The sequence below is a fragment of the Balaenoptera borealis genome (assembly GCF_965194805.1).
Source record: "Balaenoptera borealis genome assembly, chromosome: 19".
NCBI classification, from domain to species: domain Eukaryota; kingdom Metazoa; phylum Chordata; class Mammalia; order Artiodactyla; family Balaenopteridae; genus Balaenoptera; species Balaenoptera borealis.
The window spans coordinates 64,513,952-64,538,872 of record NC_138878.1 but is presented as its reverse complement, the minus strand read 5'-3'; the positions used below and the strand labels follow the sequence as shown (position 1 = coordinate 64,538,872).

General features: G+C 42.2%; 1 protein-coding gene across 5 annotated transcripts in view; it reads right to left on the bottom strand.

Moving 5' to 3' along the window:
• Positions 1-24,921, bottom strand: part of LOC309616851 (zinc finger protein 836-like) — a gene marked incomplete at its 3' end in the record, with an annotated part of 476,825 nt that overhangs the window by 201,371 nt on the left and 250,533 nt on the right. Inside the window, exons 1-3 of one of the 5 annotated variants that reach the window (XM_082368092.1) lie at positions 10,535-10,646; positions 8,173-8,619; positions 1,732-1,858 (exon numbers count right to left, since the gene is read on the bottom strand). The exons of 1 other annotated variant lie outside the window; for it this stretch is intronic. In XM_082368092.1, the coding sequence (XP_082224218.1) occupies positions 1,732-1,858; positions 8,173-8,289 (244 nt within the window). In that variant the 5' untranslated portion in view covers positions 8,290-8,619; positions 10,535-10,646. Of the gene's footprint in view, positions 1-1,731; positions 5,079-8,172; positions 8,620-10,534; positions 10,700-24,921 lie in introns of those variants that run through there. 3 more of the 5 variants (XM_082368086.1, XM_082368094.1, XM_082368091.1) reach the window with 3 other exon arrangements.

Below are 24,921 nucleotides of genomic sequence, written 5' to 3'. Positions count from 1 at the left end.
GGGATAAAACTGAGAAAGGCCCAGGGACTGGAGTCTGGAAGCATCAACTCTTATTATACGGACTGAGAACTGAGCATCCAATGAAATCAAGTACAGAAAGAGAAATGAAGGGGTCAAAAGACCCCTTTAAAACAACCCTCTTCATGCTCCTCAAAGTCAAGTAAAAACTAGTTCACAGGGGCCAGATGGCAGAGTATAGATCATGATAAAGACTTTGCCCTTTGGGCTTCCCTCCCTGGTGGCGCAGTGGATAAGAATCTGCCTGCCAATGCAGGGGACACGGGTTCGAGCCCTGGTCCGGGAAGATCCCACATGCCGCGGAGCAACTAAGCCTGTGCACCACAACTACTGAGCCTGCGCTCTAGGGCCTGCGAGCCACAACTACTGAAGCCTGTGTGCCACAACTACTGAAGCCTGCGAGCCTAGAGCCCGTGCTCCGCAACAAGAGAAGCCACCGCAATGAGAAGTCCATGCACCGCAACGAAGAGTAGCCCTTGCTCACCGCAACTGGAGAAAGCCCGTGCGCAGCAACGAAGACCCAACGCAGCCAAAAATAAATCAATAAAAATAAATAAATTAAAAAAAAAAAAAAAAGACTTTGCCTTTGTCTCTGATGGGGCTGCAGCCCCACCAGAGGGTGAAAGAATACATTTTACATGTTGAATGACAGAATGATAACCCAGGAATAAGAAAAATGTCCTCTCAGAGTTCACAATAAATAAATAAACTTCTATTTTCGGAAAGAACTCTCCCACTTGGGTAGAGTTACCCGAAGACTACTAATGCTGCCGCTTCTTCTCTGCCCTGAGACCTAACCTGTGTTCACACTTTTGATAAATTCCCACCCCCTTGGTTTTTTGCTATTTTCACATCACTCTTCAGAGGCTAGGGCTCTTCCTCTTGTTCCAAAATGCAAATAATATTCAGACCAGAAATAGAAATTTCTGCTTCTCAAAAGAAATAAATAAGATCTGTGGCTCTTCCAGAATCCCAGCTCTTTGTTCAGCTAAGGAGTGAGGACATGACGGGTGGGTCTGGAAAAATATTTCACCGATTGCTCCACCACTTGCCTCCTTCTGAATGCAGAGGGAACAGTGTAATAATGCAGATAATTAGCTCTCTTCCAAGAAGTAGTGAATCAAAAGCACAGGGGAAAAAAAAGAGAATTTGTTATTTGAAAAGTTTGCTCTGAGCTTTTTTTTTTTTTTTTTTTTTAATTTATTTTTGGCTGTGTTGGCTCTTCGTTTTTCTGTGCGAGGGCTTTTCTCCAGTTGCGGCCAGTGGGGGCCACTCTTCATCGCGGTGCGCGGGCCTCTCACTATCGCGGCCTCTCTTGTTGCGGAGCACAGGCTCCAGACGCGCAGGCTCAGTAGCTGTGGCTCACGGGCCTAGTTGCTCCGCGGCACGTGGGATCTTCCCGGACCAGGGCTCGAACCCGTGTCCCCTGCATCGGCAGGCAGATTCTCAACCACTGCGCCACCAGGGAAGCCCTGCCCTGAGCTTTATAAATACTTAAGCTCTGGAACAACGCCTGACGTATCATGAAATGGATAGATCATTTGCAGAAAAGTGAAGCTTAAACTCACGATATCACATCATGAAGCTTTTCATATCTGAGTCAACAGGGATTTCAGATCAGTCAAGCAAAACAAGGGCTCCCAAGGGGCACAGAGGGAAAATGCAAAGATACCCAAAGGCAGATTCCAACTTCTGAAGGGAAGTTATCCTCACCCAGGGAGAGCAGGTTCCTGTAGGTCTCCAACATCACATCCACATAAAAGGCCTTCTGAGTAGGGTCCAGGCATTCCCACTCCTCCCGAGAGAATTCTATGGCCACATCCCTGAATGTCAACGGTGCCTGAAATGAAAACATATCTCATCAAGGGGCCATGAAGAGAGTTCTTATTATCACACAAAATGAGAAGAGGAGAAAGTGGTAAGGATCAATTCAGTGGAAGTATGTAGTCTGACAGATCCATGTAAAGGTATTTAGGGAAATTATGGGTCTCTAATTTTAATTTCTTATGCCTTTTCATAGCAATTACAATATCCTCCAATCAATGTACATTTTTGATTTTTCTGGACAACACACGAAAAACTTAGAAATAAAATTCAATAACAGGCTGTCTATGCAGAAGTGTTACATATTATGTTTTACACACTGCGTGATATTCAAAATCTAAATGAGCTACAGTATCAGTGGTGCCTTCAGAGATGACAAAGCCCACAGTGGCTTTACAGAAAGGTCAAAATCTGCAATTATGATAATGATAACAAGAGCAATGACTTGAAGTGTTGGAACAATTCCTATATGCTAAATATCATTCTAAATAAATTCTTTACATGTATGAAATTGTTATAAACATAATAGCTCATTAGAGACGACCTGTTCCAATCTTACAGAGGATAGTATTGTGTCAGACACACTTGGAGACACTTGACTCAGGTCATAAAACTAAAAATGACACAGGAAGTATCAGAACTCAGAGGGCTGGTGTCTGGAATTGAAGCTAAGGAATGAAACAGTTGAGTAACAGAAAGGGCATTAAAAACACACTGACAGAGGGTTCCCTGATAAATTTTGAAAGAAGTTCAAGGTGAGCAACGTGGAAGGGCATAAAAGGTCATCATATATGTGGGCTCGCACACAGATACACATAAAATGTTAGTAATCTTATTGCTGTTTAAACCGTTAACACAATACTGTGGAAAAAATTCGAGGCCAAGGAATACATTTAAGATATAATTTCAGGGCTTCCCTGGTGGCGCAGTGGTTGGGAGTCTGCCTGCCAGGGCAGGGGACGCGGGTTCGGGCCCTGGTCTGGGAGGATCCCGCGTGCCGCGGAGCGACTCGGCCCGTGAGCCACGGTTGCTGGGCCTGCGCGTCTGGAGCCTGTGCTCGGCAACGGGGGGCCGCGATGGTGAGAGGCCCGCGCGCCGCGGTGAGGAGGGGCCCCCGCTTGCCGCAGCTGGAGAGAGCCCTCGCGCAGAAGCGAGGACCCAACACAGCCATACATACATACATAAATAAAAAGAATGTAAGCAGACAAGAATAGCATTAAAAAAAAAAAAAAAATGCTCTACTTAATAAAAAAAAAAAAAAAAGATATAATTTCAAATGCAAAAAGATAGGTTTGAAATAATGATGTCGTTATAAAAACCATGGACTTGCACTTTCATGCACTCATGCACACACATGTAAACACACAATTCATTGAAAAGGCAGGAGTTCCCTGGCGGTCCAGTGGTTAGGTCTCAGCAATGTCACTGCTGTGGCCCTGGGTTCAATCCCTAGCTGGGGAACTAAGATCCCTCAAGCTGCTTGGCTTGGCCAAAAAAAAAAAAAGATAGGAGTTGTCTATTGACCTGTTTTTGGATAACATTTTCTTTTATCATTTTCATCCACATTTATTTCAGCATTTTCGAACAACAAGAAAGTATTACCTGCACTTAATTTACTTCGTCAACATTATTCTATAGGAGTCTAGTAAAAGAAGAATGGTACAAACATAAAGAGAAAAATACAAAACTTTTAACTCCTGTCTCTCTACAACACCTAAATTGAAGAATATAAGTACAGTTTTATCCACTAAAATTAAAATAGGTAGGTATTAACAAATGCAGAACAGAGTTTGTGTATTCCACTTATAAAACACTGACTCAAAATGAGAAGTTATTACGGTTATACATTAATTTAACATATTAAGAAAAAGACTTACCACAATAATAAAGTTAAAAACTTCCTGGAGAATTAAAAATCATGACAAAAAGGAATATAGAAAAAAATGCATTGTTATGAAGCAAGAACATCGCACCAAACATCATAATCAGAAGGAAACCCTCGCCGCGCAGTGCGGCCAAAAAAAAAAGAAGGAAACCCTCAATGCTTTCCCTCTGAAATTACACTAGAGGGAAGGGGGCTGGCCAGGGCTCCTGCCTTTCACCACTGTACAGTGTGCCTGCGCAGCGACCACCAGAGGAAGTAACAGGAGGAAAACAGGGAACAAGAGCGAGAGACACAGAGAGAGTGTATTAGAGCCGAGACTGTTAACATTCACAAATATAAGGACATGGGAAGGCGAAAAGTGAAAGGATGGAAAAAAATATTCCATCCTAATGAGAGCAGGGGCGACTACATAACGTCAGACAAAATAAACTAAAGACAAAATCTGATACAAGAGACAAAGGACAATATATACTATTAAAAGAATCAATTCCCCAAGAAGATATAATAATTATAAATACTTATATATTTAACATTAGAGCTCCCTCCAAAAATGAAGGAAACATTAACAGAAACAAAGACAGAAATAGCAGCACAATAATCGTATGAGACTTTAACACCCCAGTTTTTTCGATGGGTGCAACCAAAGAGAACATCAATAAGGAAACAGAGGCCTTGAACAACACTACAGACCGACTGGACCTAACAGACATGTACAAATCACTCTACCCAACAACAGCAGAAAACACACACTTCTCAAGAACAAACAAAACATTCTCCATGAGAGACCACATGTTAGGACATAAAAGAAATCTTAACAATTTTAAGAAGACTGAGCGCATAATGCATTTTCTCAAACTACAAAGCAATGAAATTAGAAATAAACAGCAGAATGAAAACAGAAAAATCCCCAAAATGTGGAAGTAAAACAACGTATTCATAAATAACCAATGGGTCAAAGAAGAAATCACAAAGGAATTTTTAAAATATCTGGATGAAAATGAAACCACACAAAAATTTATAAAATGTAGTGAAAGGCATACTAACAGGGAAGTCAAATCAGAAATCTACTTTTACTACTCAAGGAAGTAGAGAAGAAGAATAAACTAAAATCAAATTTAGCAAAAGGAGGAGCTTCCCTGGTGGCGCAGTAGTTACGAATCCACCTGCCAATGCAGGGGACACGGGTTCGAGCCCTGGTCCGGGAAGATCCCACATGCCTCAGAGCAACTAAGCCCGTGTGCCACAACTACTGAGCCTGCGCTCTAGAGCCTGCGAGCCACAACTTCTGAGCCCACGTGCCACAACTACTGAAGCCCACGCGCCTAGAGCCCGTGCTCCGTAACAAGAGAAGCTTCTCACCTCAGTGAGAAGTCCGCGCACCGCAATGAAGAGTAGCCCCAGCTCGCCGCAACTACAGAAAGCTCACAAGCAGCAATGAAGACCCAATGCAGCCAAAAGTAAATATATAAAATAAATTTAAAAAAACAAACTATAAGGGGTTCTATGAACAATAATGCTTACAAATTACATAATCTAGAAGATACAGGTAAATTCATTGAAACATACAACCTATTAAGCTCTAATCTTTAAGTAATAAAAAAGTTGGGGGGGGCTTCCCTGGTGGCGCAGTGGTTGAGAATCCGCCTGCCAATGCAGGGGACACGGGTTTGCGCCCTGGTCTGGGAGGATCCCACATGCTGCAGAGCAACTGGGCCCGTGAGCCACAACTACTGAGCCTGTGCGTCTGGAGCCTGTGCTCCGCAACGGGAGAGGCCGCTACAGTGGGAGGCCCACGCACTGCGATGAAGAGTGGCCCCCGCTCGCCGCAACTGGAGAAAGCCCTTGCACAGAAACGAAGACCCAACACAGCCAAAAATAAATAAATAAAAATTAAAAAAAAAAAAAAAAAAAAAAGTTGGGGGGCTTCTTAGGTGGTGCAGTGGTTGAGAATCTGCCTGCCAATGCAGGGGACACGGGTTCGAGCCCTGGTCTGGGAAGATCCCACATGCCGCGGAGCAACTGGGCCCATGAGCCACAATTACTGAGCCTGCGCGTCTGGAGCCTGTGCTCCACAGCAAGAGAGGCCGCGATAGTGAGAGGCCTACGCAACGCGATGAAGAGTGGCCCCCGCTTGCCGCAACTAGAGAAAGCCCTCGCACAGAAAAGAAGACCCAACACAGCCATAAATAAATAAATAAATAAATAAATAAATAAAAATAAAAAATGACTAATACTCTTAAAAAAAAAAAAAATGCTTAAAAAAGTTGAGACTTCCCTGGTGGCACTGTGGTTAAGAATCTGCCTGCCAATGCAGGGAACATGGGTTCGAGCTCTGGTCCGGGAAGATCCCACATGCCACGGAGCAACATAAGCCCATGTGCACAACTACTGAGCCTGCGCTCTAGAGCCCACGAGGCACAATTATTGAGCTCACGTGCCACAACTACTGAAGCCCATGTGCCTAGAGCCCATGCTCCACAACAAGAGAAGCCACTGCAATGAGAAGCCCGTGCACCACAATGAAGAGTAGCCCCCGCTCACGGAAACTAGAGAAAGCCTGCGCACAGCAACAAAGACCCAACGCAGCCAAAAAAATAAATTAAAAAAAAAAAAAAAAAAAAGAAAGTTGAAATGAATTATAACTAGAGAGGTTCAAGCAGTAATCAGAAATCTCGAACAAGGAAAAAGCCAAGACCAGATCGCTTCACTGCATAATTCTACCAAACCTTTACAGCAGAATCACCTCTAATCCTGATAAAAAGCTTCCGAAGAGCTGCAGAGGGAACACTGGCAAACTCATTCTGTGGAGCCTGCGTGACTCTATACCAAGCCCAGAGAAAGACACACGAAGCACAGAAAACTACAAACCAATATCCCCCATGAATACTGAAGCAAAAATCCTCAACAAGATAGTACCAAACCAAAATCAACAACACATGAAAATGATTTTACATCATGACCAAGTGGACTTTATTACTATAAAAAAATCGATTAATGTGATACACCACATTAACAGGATAAAGGAAGAAAACACATGATCGTCTCAACTGATGCAGAAAAATGCATTTCACAAAACTCAACTACGTTTCAAGATATAAAAACTCTTGGAATTCTCTGGCAGTCCAGTGGTTAGGACTCGGCACTTTCACTGCCATGGCCCAGGTTCAGTCGCTGGTCAGGGAACTAAGATCGCAACGCAAGGCCAAAAAGAAAAAAGAGAGATATAAACACTCAACTAGAAAGCTTTCCTTCTCAGATCAGGAAGAAGGCAAGCATACACACTCTCTGCACTACTGTCCAGCAAAGTACAGAAAGCCCTCACCAGAGAAATTAGACAAGAAAAAGAAATCAAAGTTATCCAAATTGAAAAAAGGAAAATTATCTTTCTTCGTAGATGACAACTTTTATATGTAAAAGCAGTAAAGATTCCACAAGGAAACTGCTACATCAAAAAACAACTCTAGAAAAGTTGCAGGATACCAAAAGTTAATGCCCAAAAATCATGTGCATTTCTATACACAGTGAACAATGTCAATAGAAAATTAGAAAACAATCGTATTTCTATAGCATCAAAGGGGTAGAATACTTAGTAATAAATTCATCAAGGAGGCAAAAGACTTGTACACTGAAAACTATTAAATGTTGCTTAAAGACACACAAGGAGATACAAATAAATAGACACCCTATACCCATGGATTGAAGGACTAAATATTCTTAAAATGACCCTATTACCCAAAGTGTTGTGTAGATTCAATGTAATCCCTATGAAAAGTCCCATGGCAATTTTTGCAGAAATAGAACTAACTATGCTAAAATTCATAGGGAATCTCCAGGGATCCCAAATCGCCAAAATACTCTTGACAAAGAAGAAAAATAGAGGGCACCCTTTATAGATTTCAAAACATATCACGAAATAATCAAGATGGTGTGGTACTGGCATAAACACAGATACGTAAAGTAATGCAACAGAATAGAACACTCAAAATTAATTTTGCATATATGTAAAACGCATTTTCAAGGGTGCCAAGACCATCCAATAGAAAAAGGACAGTCTCAGTAACAAACGGTGCTGGGAAACCGGGTATCTACCAGCAAAAGTATAAAGCTGGAACCTTACCTGCATCAGAATGAGAAACTTCTGTGTGTCAGAGGAGGCAACCAACACAGTGAAAAGGTAACCTCCAAGGACTGGAGATGATGAAAATGGGTTAAGAATCTCCATGTGTCAGAGATTTAGGTTGATTTCAAAGTTTAATATCAATAATAGAATGAAACACCCTCTATCACCGATGTATCTCTGAACTTTCCATTCCATTCCCAATCATTACGATTTTTAAATCAGTGACACACCCATTTCGCTTCTAATGCAGCATGAAGAGTCAGAAGGTATTTGCTGTAATTAGTCTGTTTCCTACAATTTACCAGGCGTAAGTGCATATTATTACCTGACTTGCATGTGCAGCTTCTTTATCCTGGTTTACAGAGAGCAGACAGTGCATCCAGATGGGGTCTCTCAACAATCCCTGCTGCCCAACAGCACTGACACCCCGTCTCCAGTCCATGGGTGTGAAGTCCTGCCCAGGACTAGGCCCAGTGGAGCCTCTTCACAAGTTCCAGGTCACTGGGTCATGGGGAGACGGGATCTAAGTGGAGATGACAGGCCCTGAGGGAAGGACCCGGGTGAGTGTGAATGTACAGGTGTCAGGCAGGATACTTCAGAGTCAGACAAGATCAGCGAGTCCAAAGAAGGGCATTTCGGGAAGGACAGACAGAAACATCAACTGACAATATGACTTTACCTGAGAAAGAGCCATTTCTGACTCCTTTTTCTTTCCTCTTCCCTCCTCTTCCGGGCTTCTTCCTCAGGCAATAGGAGTCTTTAGAGGTCGATCCTGAAAGTGGAAAACATGCTGTTCAATGCTTGGAATCGACACACCCCCTTCCTGAGTCACCATCACACACACAGGGAAGACCTCAGCATGTGGAACAGACAGTCCCCTGCTGCCCACTGTCCCAGGAGGGGCTCAGGACAGTAAACTCTCACACAGAGAACAACAAGTAAGTTCCTACACTTATTTTTTTTCAGTGCATGATAGATCTTTGAAGATCAAATAGTGTAAGTTATCCTTTTTTTTTTTTTTTTTTTTTTAGTTATCCTTTTTTTATTGAATATATATATATTTTCAGATTATTCTCCATTATAGGTTATTATAAGATACTGAATATAGTTCCCTGTGCTATACAGTAGGTCACTGTAGTTTAATTATTCTGTATATAGTAGTGTGTATCAGTTCATCCCAAACTCGTAATTTATCCCTCCCCCTCCTTCCACCTTTGGGAACCTAAGTTTGTTTTCAATGTCTGTTGAGTCTAGTTCTGCTCTGTAAATAAGTTCATTTGTACCATTTTCTTAGCTTTCCCCATATAAGTGATATCATACGTGTCTATTTGTCTGATTTAATTCACTTAGTATGATAACCTCTAGGTCTCTTCCTGCACTACTATGTGTTTCCATTTCATTCTGTTTATCTGTCTCCCTATTTCTTTCTATGTCTCTGCCTCTTTGTTCCCCTCTACTCTCCTGCTGTTTCTGCCCTCCTCTCTATTTTCTCACTCCTGTCCCGCCCCACTCTGCACCTTGTTCCCCCTATTGACGATCTTTCTCCCTAACCTTTCGGATGACCTACACTTTTATGTATTTCTGCCTTTCTTCCCCCCATTTCTGTTCCCTCTCTGCCCTCTGTTTACACTCCTTCTCTCCCTGTTACTCTCCCTTCCTACCCACTCTCTGGCACCCCAGGTGGCTATGCTTCCTTCCTGCTCTCTCTGCTCTAGTAGTCAATATTTTTCCTCTCCTTCTCTCCCAGCACCATGATGCTCTGAAGGCCATGGTTCCACCTTTTATCCTCTCCCGGACCCTTTGTGTGAAACGCCTCACCATTGTCACCACCCTCCCACCACTGATCCAGAGTCCCTCACCCTTTGTTGCTCTCCAGTCCCTGGAGATCCGGCTTTTTTATTTACTTCTTTATTTTATTCACCTGCTACCTTCCAGGCTTAATCACTTTCACTTTACTGTCTACTTAGAAGTCCCTCTATGTTCCCATTGGTTCTCCCTCATTCTTTATCCCCCTCAATTTTTCTGTTTCTCTCAGTCGCTCTCTGTGTCTGCTTCTCCTGATGCCCTTCGCCCCTATATTTACGAGGATGGCGACTGAATAAGACGCCCGCATACTGGAAGAGACCGTTTGGAACTCGGGACCGAAGAACACTGTGTGTCACAAGGCTGGCCCAGGTCACCTCCCGCTACACGGGGTCTGAGGAAGGGCTGACCAGGAAGGGGAGGCCTGCGGAGCAGAAAGACCGGTCTAAGACGCGAGGACAGAGGGGCTGGGAGGGAGAGGGGTGGGTTCTCCAGAATCCCAGGACCGGGAGAGGACGCGGCCTCTCCGGCAGCACGGCGGCCGGAGCTGCCCTACGGAGGCGGAGGGCGAGGCTGGGGGGGCGCGAATCCACCTCACGGAAGAGGACTTTACAAGCAGGGCGGAGGTACTAAAGGGTTTTAAGCAGGCAAATGTAGCGAAAGGCGGTGTCTACGTGGACCGAAGACAGAAAAGGCAAGGGCTTCGGTACTGGCTTCAGAGAAATTTAAAACCCAAAGGGAAACGGTCCGCGATGTGTAACAGTGATTTACATGGGGAGGAGGGGGCGGGAGTGGGAATTTAAACACCGCAGTGACTCCAGCACCCCGAGGATGGAGTAAAGGGACCGCGAAGCACAGATTTAAACTAGAAAACAGAAACTTACGGTCTGCAGTGTGACCTTCGTTGCAAGCATTCCGTTTCCGGGTCCGCAGAGAAGTGCGCATGCGCGTAGTGAAGAGGCTGGGCGGGGTCTGGGTGGAGCGCTAAGGACCGGGTTGGGGGGAGGTGAGGGGAACCCAGGTGCAAGCAGGGACCAAGGGAGGGCGGGGAGGGGGCGGGCCCGGAAGGTGCTTGGAAGGTGCTTGTTGTACTTGACTGGCTTAAGTTGCAGTCTGTAACAGTTTTAAGCTAAAGCTTACATTTGTGGGGGCCAGTTATGTCGGAAACGAAGATGTTTCCTCTAAACAAGTAGAAAGTGGTTTAAATAAAAGCTATTTTTCCCAGCAGGTTGCTCTCGTGTCCTGCTAATGAGCCCAAAGGTATTCATATTTCTGGAAATGTGGGTCTTCCAGAGTAGTTGACATGAGTCAGTGGTTGGATCCAGGAAGATTTTGTGCAATTAGAATTAATTTAAGAACTGAACTTGTCTCTGTATTACACACTAGAATGAGAAACACAAAACTCTCCCTGGATTGAATGGGCTATTTCATACTGACACCCTGCAGAACAGCTTCTCCGTTTCTACTCCCCTTTCACTCCAGAGGCCAAATTCAACAATCTACTTAGTTCCAGAGACTCAGGGACAAGTAGTAGGGTCTGAGACTGGAGGACTAAGGCAAGTGATAATTTAGGTCAGTTGCTTTAAAAAGAGCAAAACGTTTTCAAAAATTGTTGTAAATTGGGACTTCCCTGGTGGTCCAGCGGTTAAGACTCTGTACTCCCACTGCAGGGGGCACGGGTTCCATCCCTGGTCGGGTAACTAAGATTCCGCATGCCTCACAGCGCGGCCTGAAGAAAAAAATAAATAAATTTAAAAATTGTTATAAATTGTATTGTTCTTTCTTTTTGCTAACGGGTTTTAATTATTTGCCGTTTTAGCCTAAGTATTTTTATTTATTTATTTTTGGGCTGCAGCACGGGGCATGTGGGATCTTAGCTCCACACCACCTACAGTGGGAGTGCAGGGTCTTAACCACTGGACTGCCAGGGAAGTCCCATTTCCCGTTTTTTTGTGTGTGTTTGTCTCTGTGTGTTTTAATATTTATTTTTTATTTGGCTGCGCGGGGTCTTCGTTGAGGCATGCGGGATCTAGATCCCTGACCAGTGATAGAACCCGGGTCCCCTGCATTGGGATTGCTCAGTGTTAACTACTGGACCACCAGGGAAGTCCCCTATTTGCCGTTTTGAAACCAACTGTTTACACAGCGACATATAAGAATTGTATAAACAACTCTTTATACAATTACATACATCAGTATATAAGTTTAAGGTGTACAGCAATAGTCTGACTTCCCTATATTGTGAAATGATTACCACAATATGTTTAATTAGCATCCATCATTTCACATAGATAAAATAAAAAGAGAAAGGGAAATAAAAGAAAAAAATTTTTTCTTTTGATGAGAATTGCCTTTTTTTTTTTGGATTCTTCTACACATATAATCATATATTTCTCCTTTGTTATTGTCTTTGGCTTTGAGCCATAAGAATTGCCTTATTTTGTAAAATACTTATCGTATTCCATGCTTGTGCTGAATTACCTTAAAATATCTTTGAGAAAAACTTGTTTACATCATAATATACTTAAGTCAACAATAATTAAATATAATGCAATTTCAAATTCACAATATGTTCATTATGAGAATAAGTAGAAATGTACCTTTTATTCTTAAACTGTAATGTATTTTAGCTGTTTGTGTTCTATTGCTGAAAGTTCTGTCAGGTGTGGATAATAGAGCCTGCAAAATATATAGTATTCAGAAGACATTGGGATTTATTCTCATCTAAGGAATAGTTAACTTTGCCATATTTCTAAGGGCATTTACTGGGGAGGTATATTCTCTTTAATATGAACCCTAAAGAAAGTAAATCTAGATTATCGACTATGCAGTAACTTCATTTCTGCCCTCAATATTTCTGTGGCAATATCTGTCATTAAACATTTATTGCAGTACGTTTTCCCACATCCCTGGCAGGTGGAAGATTTCATCCAAAGAGAAATAGCAATCAATTGTAACATGATGTTTACATAGGGCTATTAGCGTATTTAAAATATTTTCAGACAAAATGAGCAGAAGGTCCTGGTGTAACACAACATGCAAACAACATCACCTTTTTATTTTCTTTATTTTTGGCTGCGCCGGGTCTTAGCTGCAGCACTCAGGCTCTTCGTTGCAGCATGTGGGATCCATTTCCCTGACCAGGTATCCAACCCAGGCCCCCTGCATTGGGAGTGCGGAGTCTTAGCCACTGGACCACCAGGGAAGTCCCCAACACCACATTTTTAAAAGATGCAGTGACTGGAATAAATTCTGGGATGTGCGTTAGATAGATTATTATGCAACGTTTGAAACTAGCCGTGTTGGCAGCACCGGGGACGCCCCTGGGAAGACACTGGTCTCGATCTCTCAAGCAATAACTTCTCATCCAGCGCCCCACCCACCCCCACCCCTGGCTCCCCACACGGCCCGGCAGGGACGTCAGTCACAGTGGCCTCGAGCAGGAGCCCCCCGGTGCCTTATCGCCCAGCTACGATCGGGGTCTCCACGGCGCGCAGAGCGAGATGGAGAACCACCGGGACGAGGCCATCCGTGTCCTCTGCGGCCTCGCCGTGGGCAGAGCGGGGGACGTGCCCGGGCTGTTGCCGGGTCACTGGGCGCTGGCCTCGGGCTTTGCTGGCCAAGTCAAGCCGCTAGGCCGGCGGCACGCCAGCCTGGTGGGAGGCGGCCACTCCACCTGAAACTGCGGCTCAGCCCTTGCTGGCCAGGCCTGGGCCGAAAGGAGCCTTTTTTGTTTGTTTGTTTGTTTTCGGTAACAAAACTGTAAAGAAAGCAAGCAGGAAATATATACACTTTGTCAGACAAGAGAAAAAGATGCCTTGAGTGTAAAACGTGAAGAGTCAAACATACCGTTCGTGGGAGGGAGCTGCTGTGGGGACCCAGCTTGGTTGGCAGGCGCCGGCAACTTGTGCCTAAGCCTGATAGGTTTTTTTTTTTTAAGGAAAATAAAAGGAACCGTAGTTGTGAGGTTTTTTTTTTTTTTTTTTAATAATGTGGAAGAAAATTATTAAGAATGGTGCCTTTGTTCTCCTTTTTTTTTTTTAGCTTTTTTTTTGCATATTTTTTTAATGTATTTTTTAAAATATTTATTTATTTTTAGCTGCGTTGTGTCTTAGTTGCAGCACCGGGGATCTTTCCTTGGCGGTGGGTGGCTGGGTGGTTGGGGTCGTTTCTCTCTAGTTGTGGCGCGCTGCCTCCAGATTGTGGGCTCTGTAGTAGCCGCAAGCCGGCTTAGTTGCCCCGTGGCACGTGGGATCTTACTTCCCCGACCAGGGTTTCCAACCCGCGTTCCCTGCGTTGGAAGACGGATTCTCAACCACTGGACCACCAGGGAAGACCCTGCATGTGTCTTGCAAGCAACACATTTTTTTATATAGAAGTCTCCTGTCTCTTGCTTAAAAAAAAAAAAAAGAAACTAGCCGTGTTGGCAAAAAAAGACGTTTCAGTGTGGACTTGCATGTTTCCAAGCAAGGAAATGACTCAATGGTGGAACCTTTACATTAAACACAGACCAGTAGAGGAGAAGCTGATTATAAGGCAAAGTCATGAATCCATTTTTTTAATGGGGAATTTCATTCCTTACATAATTATCAAGGCAGCCAAATTAACATATTCACAAGAAAAAAAAGGAACTTCCTAAATCACAGGAAGATTTTGACACAGGTCTTCCCGTGATATCATTATGAACCTGATACAAATTATTAACAATTCAAAAATGTGAAAAACAGAACGATATAGTATGACGTGACCTTAAAAATTAAAGAATATACATTTTTGAGTCCAGGTGGAAGGACTGAAATACTTACCACTCTCAAACTTAGATTAGGATAGATTTTATTATAAAGGATTATTACCAGGAATTCCCTGGTGGTCCAGTGGTTAGGACTCTGTGTTTGCACTGCCGGGGGACGGCTCAATCCCTGGTCGGGGAACTAAGATCTAGCAAGCTGCCCTGCCACAAAATTTGTAAAGCCTCAAAAGTCAGACAAAAAAAGAGCTTTTCTTTTATACCCAGGGGTAAACAAGGTAGGAAAACTCCCATATGGAGGAGTGGATGAGTACATGGCAGGAGCCTCAGTTTCTCACATGATGTTTTATGCTGAAGTCACTTACTCTTGGGTGCAGATATTCTGGCAGGAAGGTTGCTCTGAATTACAAAGCTCAAAAGTGGTCCAAAAATTAAGGCATTTGGGAGAGGAGAAAAACTTAATTTTGATTAAATCATGTTAACTGGCATTGTGTCCACTGATATAAGGACCAACAAATCAGTAACCGTTGATAAAGCAATGGATGGGAATTTTGAGGATTCCTTTCTTGCTGTTTCCAAAGTAAACAAGGGGGCTATCCTAAGTCTTACTGAAATTAAAGAGGAAGCATAGTTCTTAGTAAGTAAGCTGTTACCATCTGCAGAAAAGAAGAAAAGGAGTTCATTTACTTTTGCTATTTTCCAGAGTTCCAGGATTGGAGTAAAGTCTAACATTGTCACTACATAATGTGACATCAAGCAAAATGCAAAAAATAACAAATACCCATGTTACATTTGGATAATGGAATATTAGAAAATTTAAACTAATAATGATAATAACAAACATGCCCAAGAACCTCAGCGTTTATGCCTTTGAATGGCATTGAAGGACCCTCCATGCTCCTTTGCCTGCGTTGTGTCTATTCCTGTCACATACAAGAGGAATTAAGTCTCTTAGATTAAATTCATATTTGTCCTTACAACACACACATAGAAAAGACAGCAAGTATGACCTTAAAGTTGGCCAAAAGACAATTTCAATTGATTGAAAAAAGTAGATGCCATTCGGCTTAATTTCAATCATATTTATGAATTAACAATTTACCTCCTGATTGTAACAGATCAACAAATTAAATATAAAGAACCAAAGACTTAATATGTGTTTAAAAAAATTGTTTTTACATTGATGTTATAAAGCAATGCTTTTGACTTAAACTGTCAGATTCCCCTTGACCTACACTCCTCGGACCAGAGTTGGTCTCTGCCTCCCGGGTTTTAGGGGAAAAGAAATGGAAATGATGTTCTTATACCTTTAGTATGAAAATGCTCAGTCAGCACGAGCAGAGTTTTGCATTTCACCTTTCAATTTCGTTCCCTACAAAGATAACTCTGTTATCTCTTGCTTAACTAAATGAGCCTGTTCTGGGTGATAACCCACCCTACATCCCATGGCTCAGTTGCAGTCATCTCACCTCCAGTGTACCTGTCTCCACCCACTCATGCCCGGCTGTCTTCCTTAGTTTATCATGTCTTTGCAGTGAAACATAAATCTTTCCTTCTTGTCCTCTGTTCTCTCTTTCTTTCTTTCTTCCTCCCTTCCTCCCTTCCTTCCTTCCTTCCTTCCTTTTCTTTCTTTCTTTCTTTCTTTCTTTCTTTCTTTCTTTCTTTCTTTCTTTCCTTCTTTCTTTCTTTCTTTTTTTGGAACCCGTGCCCCATGCAGTGGAAGCCTGGAGTCTTAGACCGCCAGGGAAGTCCCCCTAATTTTTCATTTAAATAGTTCTTTTTTCAATTTAAGAAGGAAAAAAACCCAACAAAACAAAACAAAACCGTGTTCAATATAAGTGGCCGAAAATGACAGCTCTAAGCATTTTCCTTGATTGTGTCAAACATTACTTTGAAATAAGCAGGAAGGAGCCGTACTCCTCAGGACACCACAGAGACTCCAAGAGGTCCAGAAGGCAATGATCCAGTTCAGTTAGGCAGAAGGAAGCCCCCAGGTGCAGAGCAGAGGGAAGCCCGGTGCTGCCCCCAGAACCTTCCTTTTTCCTGACCAAACCTCCATATCAGCCCTGAATTCACCCCTACTTGTTCCCTGCTCCCCTGCCACTGTCCTGTCCTCCCTCCTCACTGTGTGTTGCTTCAGGGTCAGAAACACTCCCAGGTTTCTGCAGACCCGAAAACGATCTATTTATATTTTTTAATCACAGAGCCTAAGCAGTAACTGCCTACAGGCTTACCCCTCTGCCCCAGCTAGTGATTGTTTTACTCTTTAGGTCAGAACAGCTCCACTATGATAGTTTCCTTGGTAACCCATGAACCAAGCTCAGGTCAATTCCCCCACCAACTGGTAACCTACCTCTTCCCCTCCAATAGTGAAGACTGCTGCCCTGTTCTGCCTGCCTGCTTTCTGCTATACATGGTGGGGTGTCATTTCAGGACCTTGCTTCTGACATGTAAGATCCCCTATCCAATAGAATCACTGATGTGTCTGTGACTGTCTCCGGGCTCTTTCTTAGGTCTTGAGGCTGCGAATTTACAAGGTTTGCAGGCCTTCGGGGTGCAGCCCAACAGGCCTCCTGGGTGAATGGGGAATAGAAACAGAAATGCTGTTACTATTTCTGAATAGAAACAGAAATGCATGTCGGTATGAAACTGTCCATTGTACTCAGGAGAGTTTTGCATTTCACATTCTTGTTTGTAATCCCTACACAAACAACTGCAATTTTTGATCCGTTAAACCACCTAAATTAATTTTCTTTTTTAAAAAATTAAAGTATAGTTGATTTACAATGTTATGTTAGTTTCAGGTATACAACACAATGATTCAGTTATATGTATATATGCAGTTATATATAATATATATTCAAAATGAATACATATATATATTTTTTGAGATTCTTTTCCCTTATAGTTTATTACAAAATATTGAGTATAGTTCCCCATGCTATACAGTAGGTCCTTGTTGGTTATCTATTTTATACTAATTCTAATTGCGGGAAATGTTCCTGGGTCCAATCACGGCCACAATCAGGCTCTCACCAAGATCCCAGTTTCCAGACCAGCTAATTGCTTCAGCCTCACTAGCAGGACTTGCCTGCAACCAGCTAGCAAAAATAGATTTTAACTTAAACCATGTTCAACTTGTCCTGAAGAAAACATCTGTTTCTAGGACTGCCCTGGTGGTCTAGTGGTTAAGACTCCATGCTTTCACTGCCAATGGTTGGGGTTTGATCACTGGTTGGGGAACTAAGAGCCCACAAGCCATGCGGCAAGGCAAAAACAAAACAAAAAAAATAATTTTTGACAGAAGTGTCCCACACGATGTAACCTTTTACCTTAAAACTGCTAGAGGGACTTCCCTGGTGGCGCGGTGGTTAAGAATCCACCTGCCAATGCAGGGGACACGGGTTCGAGCCCTGGTCCGGGAAGATCCCACATGCCATGGAGCAACTAAGCCCGTTTGCCACAACTACTGAGCCTGTGCTCTAGAGCCCATGAGCCACAACTACTGAGCCCATGTACCACAACTACTGAAGCCTGCGTGCCTAGAGCCTGTGCTCTGCAACAAGAGAAGCCACCACAATGAGAAGGCTGCAAACAAAACTGTTAGAGACAGTGTTACTCTCCTCCAGTGGGTGTGGAGCCAACAGATGCAAAGCAGGAAAGACAGAAGGGTTTGTTTATTTATTTATTTTTGGCCCTGCCACGTGGCTTGCAGGATCTTAGTTCCCTGACCAGGCATCCAACTCTGGGCCTCCAGCAGTGAAAGCCTGGAATTGTAACCACTGGACCACCAGGAAATTCCCAGGAAGGACTTATTACCTGCAGCAAGTTAAGGAGAACACTGGGGATCTTTCCCAATGCTGTGTCTCACCAACAGCAAAATTGGCAAAGTTTTTTGTTGGGGGTTGTGCCTCGAGGCATGCGGGATCTTATTTCGCCTGACAAGGGATCGAACCCGTGCTCCCTGCAGTGGAAGCACAGAGTCTTAACTACTGGACTGCCAGGGAAGTCCAAGGGGATGTTTTAAGCTAAAAGTACATGCCTATTCATGAAGGGGCTTGGGCTGTCAATGGAGTCCAAGCTTTAGATGATTGAAGTAAGGAGGGTCAGAAAGGTCATCATCAACATCCAGTTAGGTTCCAGTTGACCTGGTGGTTGAGTGCTTCAGGCTAATCTTTACTACTGAAACAGAACTGGGAGTCATTACAACTGATGTATTGTCTTTGCTATTGTTAGTTCTCTTGCCTGATAGCAGGCTATGTTTCTGCCTTCCTTTATTCCCTTAAGATCTTTAATTCCTGAGACCTGTTCAAGGGCAAGCATTGTGGCCAGGCTTAGATCACGAAATGGCTAAGGCAAAAATGGTTTCTCATATGTCAAGAAAGCCATTCCTGGTTCTCTTTTTCTGGGGATCCTCTAACCTATCTTGTTACCTTACCGAACCAGGTTTCTTGACCCAATGTTCAGCAAGACATGAAGGTTTGCAGCATGCCGCAGACCGGCTGCAGAAAGCTAGAAGTTCCTGGCGGTGAGGGGTAAGGAACTGAAAAGCACCAGTATGGGATCAGAAGGGCCAAGACAACTGATGATTGCAAGGCAAGTTTATTCAAAGAGCATGAATGTATATATAGGTTTAGTACGGAACGAATAGCAGACAATAAATCAGTAAACCTTGTTTTCCACATAATTCTGTCGCCACTGCCTATGCGTCAGCAATAAATCAGTAAACCTTGTTTTCCACATAATTCTGTTGCCACTGCCTATGTGTCAGCATGCTCTATGGGCCATTCTCTGGAGATACAGACTTCCCCCTTAGGGCAGCACGTCCTTCTTCTGGGGAACAACCAGGGGCTCTTAGATGCAGAGCAGGCACCTGGAACGAAACTGGCCGCAAGCCATTTTCCTTTTTTACGCTCAATATCGCAGCGTCAGAAGTGCATACCAAGAAAGAGACAAGCAGTTCTCCGGAAAGCAGAAAGCTGAATAAGCTTACAGCTTGGGGGCCACCACATTTCCCCCTTTTTTATTATTTTTTAAAGCTTGATAATGTAGTTTTAAGCCATGAACATCCTGACGCAAGACAGCGAGGCGCCCCATTACAAATCTGACAACACAAGGTAATAAACCGATCACCAATAAAAGTAGTACACCAATTGATACCGGGCCCGAGAGCCCTCCATGAATCCATTGTATCGGATTTAGCCCTTGTAGTTGATCTAATAATCCTTGAATCAAATTCTGGGGTCCATCTTCGTCCAGGTGGGCCTCTTGAATAGCTTGTATTTCGGCATTTAACTTTTGAATATCAAGGCTAATGTGTCCATCAGTCCATACACTTAATATATGCATTTTAACTTTTTCCCAATCCCATTGTGAATCATTATATAAATGTTGAGTTACACAAATCCAGGTATATTTGGCATGACAAATCAAACGCATTTTTAATTTTAAAGCCATAACTTGATCCCCTATTCCTATTAGAACATTTTTAAATTCATCTACTTCCGTTTTTAGTTGGGTATCAATATGACTTTGTAGGGCTAATGCTACACTAGTATTTTTAGACAACTGATTAACATAATGAGCCTGGTGAATAGTTTGTGAAAGAGCAATCCCAGCAGTGGCCGCAGTAGCAGTTAAAGCTGCTAAGGCTAGGATTGCACATATTAGAACACCTATAAATCTCTTTGGTCGTTTTAATGCTTCAGTCAATTCCAGCCAGGCTTGCATGCCAGTGTTATGATACCATGGTTCAGACAAATTAACAGGTAACATTATATAAGAAGGTTGCTTCATAATCATAACAGATGCAGATCCTTTAACGGGCAAAACACAACTACTAAAGATAAAATTAACACAAGTACTGTTATAACCTATAGGATTCATAGTGTTTTCTACAATTAAATCTCCAATCAATAAAGCATAAGGAGGAGCGACGCAAGTAATCACTGGTCTATAAGAAAAGGATAAGGTAAGTTTCCAGAATTCCCATTGCTTGTAAAAAACAAGGCTGCTATTATTAACGGGGACAGAAGAAACTAGTATGGTGCCATTATCATAATCTAAAGTACACCAGATAGAGGCTTTAGTCCATGTATCATTACAAACAGGAAAATCAAACTGCGGGAATTCAGAAGCCATAAAAGCAGGAAATTGTAGTCCTGTGACAGTCTTTACGACTGTAATTTGATGTCCAGCTAATAACGTCCCTTGATTACCTATGGTAGTTTCAGTACACAAATAATGTCCAGTATCTTCAATCCTCAAGCGATATATGCATAGAGAATGATCCAACGAAGTATTAGAAGCAAGCTTAGTTACTCTAGCATTCATGTGAATGGGAACGTTATCCTTATACCAAAATACAAAGGTGGATAAATCTCCTCGTCTAGAAACAGTCTGTTTGCAAGGAAGACAAATATTAGATCCCGCAGCTTTATAATTTTTACGTAAATGAGTAAAAAATTGAGAATTTACAGTGGTTTAGTAAGAAATAGCATGTTCTAAAGCAACAGCCTTAACACAACCCGAATTGGTACTCATAGGACTTAACAAACAGGGGGAGTATTAAACCACTTAGAGTAATTAACAGAAGTTTTAGTAATAGGCAAATTTCCTAGCACTCTTCCAAAAGTAGAATCATTATAGAAAATTGGAAGGTCAGCTTCAGACCATGTAACAGGTTGTAATAAAGGAGGATCGGGTACATAAGCCCAATAAGATTTAGCCTCCATAGGTGGGGCTGCCAATACAGCTATCATGGCTAAAAAAAAGGTAAGAGGAGAGCGAGGATGAGCACTCTCCTCCATAATCCTTCGTGCTTGAAATACTAAACATTGCAATTGATACCAAGTAATTTGATTTCGATCTCCCCTCGCCTCCCTGACAAGTTGTCTCCTACTCCGTCGCCGCATTCTTCTCGTCCGCCGGGGGAACCGGTTGGGGTGTGCTGTGGTCGATTGCGAGAGCCTCAGGCGACGCATTCTTCGAGTCAGGGTGTTTATTGGTGATGGCATGATAATGTCGAACCAAGCGCTCCGGGAGCCACCAAGAGTCTGCCTCCCTAGGGAAAACAAACATGGCCTCTGCCCCATACTAAAACAGGGTCTGGTCCATGCCAAAGGTTAGTCATGGGATCTTTCCATTTAACAAGCGCTTTTTCAGGAGGGGTTCCAGAAAGACCTGTAAACAATCGTTCATAAGGCGTGTGACTAAATGCATCTAAAGTTAAAAAATTTAAAATAAATAAAGCATGATTAAGCATAATCTGAGGAGATCTATCATATTCCCCCTTTTTTATTTTTTGTAATGTAATTTTTAATTGTTGGTTGGCACGTTCTACAATACCTTGACCCTGAGGATTGTAGGGAATGCCTGTTTTATGTGAAATATGGAAAGTTGCACAAAAATTGGCAAAAGCTTTACTCGTATATCCTGGAGCATTATCTGTTTTGAAAGCTTTAGGAATTCCCATAGATGCAAAACAATGAAATAAATGAGTAAATACATATTTAGTAGATTCCCCAGCCAAAGGCGTAGCACATATAAAATTAGAGTAAGTATCAACAGTTACATGAACAAATTGTAATTTACCAAAAGAGGGAATATGAGTAACATCCATTTGCCAAAGATGATGAGGGAGTAAACCCCGAGGATTGACTCCAAATTGTGGAACAGGAAGGTGGGGTAAACATTTAGAGCAGGACTTAACAATGTATCGGGCTGTTTCTCTAGAAATAGAGAATTGTTTTTGAAGCATAGCAGCAGATTGATGATGTAAATTATGTGATTGTGTAGCAAGATCCTGAGGTTGAGATAAACTTAAGGCTATAATCTTTGTATTTTCGTCAGCCGATTGATTTCCCAAAGACAATGGGCCAGGGAGACCTGAATGGGCTCGAATATGTAATATGGCTACAGGAAAGTCATGCTGACGAATAATCTTTTGTAGTTGAAAGAAAGTCTGAAACAACTGAGAATCAACAGTATTGCCAATTATAGCGGTTTCTATGTTACGCAAAATAGTAACCAAATAATGGCTATCCGTATAGAGATTAAAAGAACAATGTGAAAAGATTTGAAAAGCCAAGGAAATCGCATGTAATTCAACTCGTTGGGCAGAGGTATGATCTGTTTGTTCTTTATGAAGTAAGTCATCAGAAATAACCACAGCGATGCCATTGGCAGAACCATCAGTAAAAACATTTGGGGCATTGAGAATAGGAGTTGAACAGATAGTTTTAGGAAACATAAATAGATGTTGAGTAGCAAAATGAAGGAGTTTATTAGAAGGATAATGATTATCAATAATTCCTGAATATCCAGCAAAAGCAAGAGCCCAAAAATCAGAGACAAATAATAGCCAAGAATATTGATAAGTAGTATAAGGTATAATAATAGAATTTGGTTCATATCCTACCAACTGAATATTTCTTCTACGACCCAATTGAACAAGGGTTGCTATTAACTCATAATAAGGTGTAATGACTTTATTAGGCGTATTTTTCATATGAATCCATTCAAGAATTCCTGTTTCTTGCCATAATAAGGCGGTAGGGGTATGTGACGTAGCACAGATTATTAATAGTATAGGTAAAGAAGGCTCAATTCTAGTTAGCTGAGCAGATTGTATTGCTTTGTTTACAAGCTTGAGTGCTTGTTGAGCTTCAGAAGTTAAAATACGAGGGGAAGAAGGATCAGGACTTCCCTTTAGGATATTAAAAAGAGGCTGTAACTGACCCGTAGTTAATTTTAAAGAAGGTCGCAGCCAATTAATATCTCCTAATAACTTTTGAAAATCATTTAAAGTTTTAAGAACATCAGTCCTTATCTCTATCTTCTGAGGTGTAATGTTATAATTTGTGATATACTTACCAAGATATGAGAAGGGTGGGTTCATCTGTACTTTGTCAGCAGCAATGACTAGTCCTGATCGTGACAAATGACTTTGAAGGGAATTATAAGCCTTAAGTAAAATATGTTTATCAGAATAAGCAAGTAATAAGTCATCCATATAATGAATAAAATATATCTGAGGGAACTGTTTACGAACAGGGGCAATAACTTGAGCTACAAACTGTTGACATAAAGTAAGACTATCAGCCATACCCTGAGGCAGCATTTTCCATTGATAACGTTGCATAGGTTCTATAAAATTTAAAGACGGTAAGCTAAAAGCAAATCGCAACTTATCAGCCGGAAATAGAGGAATAGTAAAAAAGCAATCCTTAAGATCAATAATAATAATCATATAATTTTTAGGTATGGCTGCAGGAGAAGGCAAACCTGGTTGCAGAGCTCCCATAATTACCATAGTTTGATTAACAGCACGTAAATCTTGCAATAAACGATATTTTCCCGATTTTTTCTTTATAACAAATATAGGAGTATTCCAAGGGCTATTAGACTTTTCTAGTCTGCCCAAAGCAAGCTGTTCATTAATTATATTATGGGCCGCCATTAATTTCTCCTTAGAAAGGGGCCATTGGTCCACCCAGACAGGATTATCAGAAATCCAAGTTATAGGGTCAGCATGTGGTGGAGGAGAATCCAAGGCCCCTAGAAAAAACCCAAGCCTGTTTTATCCCGTTTATTATCAATCTGTAAGGGTAATTTATTTCCCTGTTGATTTTTTCCCAAACCATTCCTAGGATCATACCCTTGATTTAACAACATATTAGTTACAGTAGGGTTGGGACTAAGCAATAGGATTCCCATTTGTTGTAATATATCTCTTCCCCAAAGGTTAACTGGCAATCCGGGCAATACGTAGGGTTTGAATATTCCTTGATTACCTTCAGCATCCTGCCAATGTAGGTATTGCGAACTTTGTTGTGGAGAATTAGATTGGCCAATACCTTGCAACTGTGTAATGGTTTGGTGCATGGGCCAATTTTTTGGCCAATGTATAAATGAAATAACAGAAACATCAGCACCAGTATCTAATAACCCAGAAAAAGGCCTTCCATTTATTTTTAATACCAATTGTGGTCTTTCCCTACCAATTTGTTGAATCCAATAAACTGCATCAGAGGAACCGAAAGCCCCAGTTCCTCTTTTGTTATGTTGTAAAATTTTTCCTTCTGGTATGTATGGAATTAATAGAAGCTGAGCTATTCGCATACCGGGCGTGATAAGAAAAGATCCTTTTGATGTTTGAACCATAACCTTTAATTCCCCTTCATAATCAGCATCAATCACCCCAGGAATAATAGTTAAGCCTTTCATAGACATACTACTTCTTCCAAGGATTATACCAACCGTTCCCTGGGGTAAAGGCCCAAAAGTTCCTGTAGGAAGGGCTTGGGGTCCCATATCCGAGGTTAATAAGAATTGGGTGGAGGCACAGAGATCCAGTCCTGCACTATTTGGCGTGGCCCTTTGAAGGGAGGAGATTCCATTCCCTGAGGAACAAAGGTCTGAGCTGGAGGCGGTGGAGCAGGTTGTGGGGGGATTATTGATATTGCTCCAATTGTTTGATGGGGCCGGAGCAGGCCCCTCCGGAAGTTTCCCGACAAGGGAGTT